Source organism: Lolium perenne, chromosome 3 (assembly GCF_019359855.2).
Source record: "Lolium perenne isolate Kyuss_39 chromosome 3, Kyuss_2.0, whole genome shotgun sequence".
NCBI lineage: Eukaryota > Viridiplantae > Streptophyta > Magnoliopsida > Poales > Poaceae > Lolium > Lolium perenne.
This window is the reverse complement of record NC_067246.2, coordinates 50,371,886-50,379,158: the sequence shown is the minus strand read 5'-3', so window position 1 is coordinate 50,379,158 and position 7,273 is coordinate 50,371,886. Positions and strand designations below refer to the sequence as shown.

At 49.4% G+C, this 7,273-nt stretch overlaps 2 protein-coding genes across 2 annotated transcripts; one reads left to right on the top strand and one right to left on the bottom strand.

Annotated features, from left to right (window-relative positions):
* The first annotated feature begins 270 nt into the window (after positions 1–270).
* On the top strand, positions 271–5,044 carry LOC127341303 (pyruvate decarboxylase 1). The gene is made up of 6 exons (XM_051367112.1): positions 271–876; positions 2,973–3,136; positions 3,232–3,882; positions 4,260–4,377; positions 4,478–4,666; positions 4,756–5,044. Exons 1-6 carry the CDS (start codon positions 391–393, stop codon positions 4,924–4,926), a joined length of 1,779 nt encoding a protein of 592 aa, XP_051223072.1. The 5' UTR covers positions 271–390; the 3' UTR covers positions 4,927–5,044.
* A 79-nt stretch (positions 5,045–5,123) lies between these two features.
* Positions 5,124–6,391, bottom strand: LOC139837877 (uncharacterized). The gene has a single exon (XM_071827183.1). It carries the CDS (start codon positions 6,389–6,391, stop codon positions 5,330–5,332), a length of 1,062 nt encoding a protein of 353 aa, XP_071683284.1. The 3' UTR covers positions 5,124–5,329.
* Between the last annotated feature and the right edge of the window lie 882 nt (positions 6,392–7,273).

Genomic DNA, 7,273 nt, shown 5'->3' with positions numbered 1-7,273 from the left:
TGTATAAAAGGGCTTTGCCCAGATCAATGAAATCACAAGTTTTACTCTCAATCTTTGAGTTCTAACAATGAAGACGAATTTTTGCAGCTAATTCTGGACTTGACAGTGCAGCGTCATCGCCGCAGCTGGCGGGGAGAGAGCACAAATGTTGTCGTGCCAATAGTACAAAAATGGTGCCACGCGCCACTTGTTCCCTTTGGTCTAGAAACCGCTTGCCCGGCGATACATGTGTCAGCTCCGACCGACGTATACATCACCAACACAGAGCAGCCAACTTTTCAAAACACACGAACCTTCTCCACCTCTCGGCCTCTCTGGCTCTCTCCAACAAGGCCAAGAATCTTCGCGCCACCAGCCAACAGTCCACCGCCACCCTGCTCGCCATCCACCATGGCCGCCGCAGTCGGCTCGCTGCCGTCCGCGTCCTCCTCCCCCACCACCGCTCCGTCCATCCCGGCGAACGCCACGCTGGGCCGCCACCTGGCGCGGCGCCTGGCGGAGGTGGGCGCGCGGGACGTCTTCACGGTCCCCGGCGACTTCAACCTCACGCTCCTCGACGAGCTCGAGGCGGAGCAGCCCTCGGGCGGCGGGGTGCGGCTCGTCGGGTGCTGCAACGAGCTCAACGCCGCGTACGCCGCCGACGGGTACGCGCGCGCGGGCCGCGGGGTGGGCGCCTGCGCGGTCACCTTCACCGTCGGCGGGCTCAGCGCAATCAACGCCGTCGCCGGCGCGTTCAGCGAGAACCTGCCCCTCGTCTGCGTCGTCGGGGGACCCAACAGCAACGACTACGGCAGCAACCGGGTCCTGCACCACACCATCGGCCTGCCCGATTTCACCCAGGAGCTCCGCTGCTTCCAGAACGTCACCTGCTACCAGGTACTGTTCTGAATCTGTTCTTGTTCAATTTGGAGATGTTCGGTTGTGATGTCCACCCAGTAAGAGTTGTAATGTTTCGGATTTTATAATGGTTTTTGGACATAGCTTTTTACAGGGCAACTTTATATTTGTCCTAGTTTGAATTGGAATCGAGGGACTGAATGTCCTGCTGTCATATTCAGTTACTGAAGATCTTTTCTAATAATTTGTTTCATGTCCATCAGTCTGGGGTTTTGGGTTTAGGTGGAATTGTCAGGGATGTGCCTAAGAATGCCTCTGCTACAGCTCTAGCACTTTCAGCCTAAAACGTTGACCCAATGTGCAGTCCGACAGTATTATGACATAGTTTGCAATCTTGCATTATCCTTCCTGACATGCTTCTCTTTCTGTATTGTCGGGTCGCCGCGATGCTAAATCTGCACAGCCTGATAGGATCATACGTTCTGCCCTTCTGGGGCACGTAGTTAGGGATTGCCGATTTAGTTTGTACTTTAATTGTGAACAATCACTCTTTGGGGGGTAAAATTGTTCGCTGAACATTCTGAGACCACTATACAGTAACTGTTACTCCTAAATTTGATGAATGAAATGGAAAGCACTACAACGTATGCAATTATTGCCATCAGCAAAAAACTGTTGGGGAAACTATTATAACTATTGGAGATGTAAGTTACTGACAGCCGACTGTCAGGGATTCACTCTCGTTAATACTTTGTTGGGGATGAAGGTTAGTTACCTACATCCATGTTGGCTTTCTAGTACAGCGACAGTTTAGCACTGTTGGAGAATCAGAGTGTCGGATGGACCTCAAATCCAACTACCACGAACGAAACGGTGGCAGCACTCTCGGGTATATACTGCCAATTTTATATTTAATTAAAAGGATACCATGTAAAAAGATTAATAAATTTAGATAAGCCATTTTAATTTAACTCTTTGAAAACATTAAGTGTTGCACACATTCATTACACAATACATTCTGATTCATCAGAATATACATATACAAAGGAACAGAGCAATATATTTATTTGGCACAAGCTACAATCAGAACCGTGTGAAAATAATGTACAATCTCCACGTATAAAGCTTCAAGTTCTTTCAGGCTTTTCGGAGCAGTACATATGCGAACGAACAGACTAGCTAAGTATTCCTAAGAGCATTGATGCAGCATCGAGCATCACGTTGAAATGTTGATGGACCGAGACTTGTGTAGTGTTGGACGTCTTGCTTGTGGAAGTCGATTTGAGATAGACGTAGTAGTACTATCCAGAGCCTGCATACATGTATACAGACTAGTGAATAAGAGGAGAGGAAATAAACCATCACGGTTACGAATTAGCAATGGCGGCAGCACAAGCTGCGCGGAAACTGCCTAGCGGTGAATGGGAGTGAAACCGATGGGATGCGCGTCAAAGTAGTGGGTTGAAGAAGCTTATATAAAAGAATTGGTGGAGGCAGTTGTGGTAAATGAATGGACCTGGTAAACCACAACATTATTTCAAGTTTCTCGTAAGATTTTTGGCTATCAATTATTTCCGGAGTCAGGCAGGCTTTGATTGGCAGTGGATTAATTAGCACCGCATAACCTACATCGGTGACAGGACTATCGAGTAATAAGCGAATAGTAACATGCCTGTCGCATAATAAGCAGACACATACAACAGCACTGTTGGTTAACTATTTGCTTATAGAACTGTCGGACATCGTTTTATTTTATCTGTTAGGGCTGTCAGATATTAAAATGGCTGTTGGGCAAAACTGCATATGGTGTAGTGAAGGTGGTCTAGCTCGGTTCAAATTATGTTACTCTGACATTGGCTTATTGGTTCAAATTATGTTACTCCTTCTATGCTTACTTCAACTTATGTCAGTTGTGAGTAGCAACTATGCTTAACAACTTCAAGCATAACTTCTGCTCCATTACAACGTTTAGTGCAGCAGTTGTATAATTCTTAACATACTTTAATACTATACAGAACTGAAAGAGGGAATAAATGGTTCATGTCTAGGAAATTACATGAACATGAATAACCAAATGGAAGGTTAACATCGGCCTAAATCTTTATCTTCTGCAAATGGTATCTCAAATATTGCAGGCAGTGGTGAACAACTTGGAGGATGCACATGAACAGATTGACACTGCCATCTCCACCGCACTGAAGGAGAGCAAACCAGTTTACATCAGCATCAGCTGCAACCTCCCCTCGATCCCGCATCCTACATTTAGCCGCCATCCTGTCCCTTTCTTTCTGTCCCCAAGGTAAGTCGGCATGTTTCCTCTACGCACATAAAAAGGATGAGGTGGCAGGCAATGGGCATGGTACTACTAATATGATTGAATTTTTCATTTCTCAGATTGTCAAACCAGATGAGCCTTGAAGCAGCAGTGGAAGCCGCTGCGGCTTTCTTGAACAAATCAGTCAAGCCGGTCCTTGTCGGTGGACCGAAAATGAGGGTGGCCAAAGCATGTAAATCTTTTGTAGAGATGGCCGACGCGAGCGGTTATCCCATTGCAGTGATGCCTTCTGCAAAGGGGCTTGTGCCAGAGCACCACTCCAGATTTATCGGCACTTACTGGGGTGCTGTGAGCACTCCATTTTGTGCTGAGATCGTGGAGTCAGCAGATGCCTATCTGTTTGCTGGGCCGATATTTAACGACTACAGCTCGGTTGGATACTCACTTCTCATCAAGAAGGAGAAAGCCATCATTGTCCAGCCAGACCGAGTGGTGATTGGAAATGGGCCTGCATTTGGGTGTATTCTGATGAAAGACTTCTTCCATGCACTTGCAAGCCGGCTTAAGAAGAACACGACTGCGTACGAGAACTACTCTCGCATTTTTGTGCCCCAGGGCGAACCTATTTCCTCTGATACTGGAGAGCCTTTGAGAGTAAATGTGCTTTTCAAGCATGTTCAGACAATGTTGTCAGGCAGCTCAGCTGTGATTTCAGAGACTGGGGACTCATGGTTTAACTGCCAAAAGCTGAAACTACCAGAAGGCTGTGGGTAAGCTCCCTAGAGATATTTCAGAGCAGTTAGCTTACGTCTATGAGTTCCCGGATTGGTTATTGGTCATATACATTATGTTAGTATTTTTAATTTAGGTATAATCAATTTATATTCGGATATTTTGTTCTGAACTTCGGCAAATGCAATATTATCAGGGAAAATTTGATTAAAGGCCACATAGCAGTTTAAACTTTGATAAACCAACCCGGAAATATGGGGTCATATTATCACCTGGTTTCAAATATCAACACATTTCAAAAAGAATAATAAAATTCCAGACTATTCACTTCAATTTTTTGCATTCGCAACCGTCAGTGTTATAGGATTTATCCTATTCAATTTTTACTCAATTTAACACAAATTTCTTCTGACAGGTACGAATTTCAGATGCAATATGGATCAATTGGTTGGTCGGTGGGTGCAACTCTAGGATATGCGCAGGCTGCTAAGGATAAGCGTGTCATTTCCTTCATAGGTGATGGCAGCTTTCAGGTACCAGAAATTCAGAATGCCTAAACTTTACATCTTGTTTCTTAAGTTCTATCGAAATGTGTGGTTATATATCAAGAATTAATTGGACTGGTGAATATAGGTGACGGCACAAGAGGTGTCGACGATGATCCGGTGGGCGCAGAACAACATCATCTTTCTCATAAACAATGGCGGTTACACCATCGAGGTGGAGATCCATGACGGTCCTTACAACATCATCAAAAACTGGAACTACACTGGCGTGGTGGAAGCATTCCATAATGGCGAGGGCAAGTGCTATACTGCAAAGGTTGGTGATGCAGGTGTAAATTGTATTTCTACAGTTAAAAACATTTTAAAATAGCGCATTGCAATGACATTTGACACTTGTGTCTGTAGGTCCGAACAGAGGAGGAACTGAAGAAGGCCATTGAGGCATCTCTAGGACCTAACAAGGATTGCTTGTGCTTTATAGAGGTAATTGTACACAAGGATGACACTAGTAAGGAGCTTCTTGAGTGGGGCTCTAGAGTTTCCGCAGCGAACAGCCGCCCACCAAATCCTCAGTGAACATATCAGATATTCAGATGATTGATCCTCATCGAGCCTAATGAGGTCATGTAATTCTCAATAGGATATGCTACTGATATTTGAATAAACCATCTATGTAAGATCACTACTGTTGCAAGTACTCATGGTCGATGTACAGAGATGATGTCAGTTCAGAAACTAGTACCTCTACATTTATTCAATAAGCCAGAATTATGAGTGAACAATCTGACAGACGCTAGCATGGACTGCAATAAGCCAGAATTTCCAGTTTTACGTCTGTTTATTTAACTGTCAGACAAACAAACGGAAATGGATATAGTTCCAGTTCCAGATAACCGCAACAAGATAAGGATCATAGTTTCAGTAGCATCCTAGGGAACGATCGACGATCGGATGCAGGACAGGACTGCAGCTCCACGAATCAATGGGGGAGGTTCTTCAGCGTATACCACGCGCAGGCGAAAAACTCCAGAGTTGCGAGGTTTCTCACCTGCGTGAGGCCGCGGCGTGCCAACCTCATCTCATCTCGCACGCGGAGGATGAGGTGGTTCGACGGATTCCCGCCCTGGCGCGCGAGCCGGGCGTGCGTGATGGTGTCGCAGGCTGCCGCGAGGAAGCCCAGGGTCTCCTGACCGACGGTGGCGACCTCGCCGTGGTAGGTGGTCCAGCCGTCCCAGGGGTCGGTGCTGGGCAGGCCGAGATACCGTGCGCAAACCCTGAGCGTTTCCCCCGCCTCGGCATGGGCCTGGAGCACGCGGGCGAGGCCGTCGCGGGCGATGTCGACGATGTCCGCGGGGGTCGCGTCAGCCGGCTCCGCCGGGAAGAACCTGGCGACCCTGTACACGGCGAGCGGTACCTTGCGCGCCATGTTGGCCCAGACGTCTCGCTCGAGGGCCTTCACGATCGTCAGCGCGGCGAAGTATTCCTCGTCGACGTGGTGGCGCATGCCGAGCAGCGCGTCGAGGGCAGCGGAGGCGTCCTTGTGGGCGGCGCGCGCCAGACCCTCCGCGTCGTCCGCCCAGCCGCGCCAGAGCGGAGACGGGTATGCGCCGTCCCTGGCGAGGTGGAAGGCCTCGGCCGCGGTCTCGGCGTGCCCCGCGGCGGACACGAGGACGTCGAGGCAGCGGTTGGAGCAGAGGTGCGCGTCGTGGCGTCGGGCTACGTACGCCGCGACGAGGTCCAGGTGATTTGCCGCGCCAAGGCAAGCGCGGGCGACGACGAAGACGCGGCCGATGGCGGCGTGGATGGAGGAGATGTTTGCGACCTCCCGGCGCGCCGCCTGAAGGAGTAGCGTCGGGGAGGAGTCGAGCGGCGGGGCGTCGGGGCGGGAAAGGGCGCCGATGGCGAGGCGCTTGGCTAGGTCGACGCGCGTGTCGAGCTCGGTGACGGCGCCGTCGAGCAGGCTGATGGCGGCGTCGGTGGGCAGGTCGACGAGGGCGCGGGGAACATAGTTGGCCAGCACCCACATTATCTCGCTCTCCATCGACCCGCTCGCGGTGGATCCTTCCTCTCTCCGGCGTGTCTCCGGTGGGCGGTGGGGGTTTTTGCTCGCCGGCTCGGTGGGGGAAAAGAAGCCTGGAGGGGAGGCGGAGGAGGGGAAGGGAAGAAGACAAAGGGAAAAAGTGCCAGCGTGGCGGGCTGGACCCCACCGGCCGTAACGGCCGATTTACCCGGTGCGGGGGCGAGGTGAAAAAGCCATTCCCACCGCGCGCAGTAGATTTTTTTTTTTTTTTGGCGTTAACTCAACTCTTTATTATCCCAATAAACCAGGATTACAATCAGCCATCAGGCTAGTAGACAGGAACTCGGGGCTATCGTTCAGCCAAACAGCTGAGGCACCATGGGCACATGCATAACGCGCATATTCATGGGCCACAACATTTGCTGAACGACGAGCAAACAAAATCTCAAAAGAACTAAACTCTAAGGAAATATCGCTAATTTCACTAATGATAGGAGCAATCACTGCTCTGTGGTTCCCTCTCTCCATCCACAAACGCACAAGCTCTGCACTATCGGTCTCAGCAATGATCTTGTCAAAACCCTGGGACCTTGCCGCTACCACTGCATCTCTTAATGCAAGAGCTTCAATGATCACTCAGTAATGCCCTGATACAATCTGCACCATGCACTCTTAAACCCATCTGTATCCCGTGCCACCCCACCAGTCGAAGCAATACCCGCATCAGACCTAATCGCTCCGTCTGAATTAACCTTGATGACGCCCGGAGGAGGTCCATGCCAGGTGAAGTGCGGTCTAGTGGTTGCAAATTTCTTCTTCTTTAGGCCATCCATGAAGGCCAAAGTCTCTGCAATATTATCAATTGCTTTAACTGGACTATACCCTGAATCATCATGACTCCAT

Excerpts from the sequence above, each read along its gene's own strand:
- LOC139837877 (XM_071827183.1), bottom strand. The coding sequence starts at position 6,391 with ATGGAGAGCGAGATAATGTGGGTGCTGGCCAACTATGTTCCCCGCGCC.
- LOC127341303 (XM_051367112.1), top strand. The coding sequence starts at position 391 with ATGGCCGCCGCAGTCGGCTCGCTGCCGTCCGCGTCCTCCTCCCCCACC. Across the intron at positions 877-2,972 it reads AGAACGTCACCTGCTACCAG|GCAGTGGTGAACAACTTGGA; the intron begins GTACTGTTCTGA and ends CAAATATTGCAG. Across the intron at positions 4,378-4,477 it reads TAGGTGATGGCAGCTTTCAG|GTGACGGCACAAGAGGTGTC; the intron begins GTACCAGAAATT and ends TGGTGAATATAG.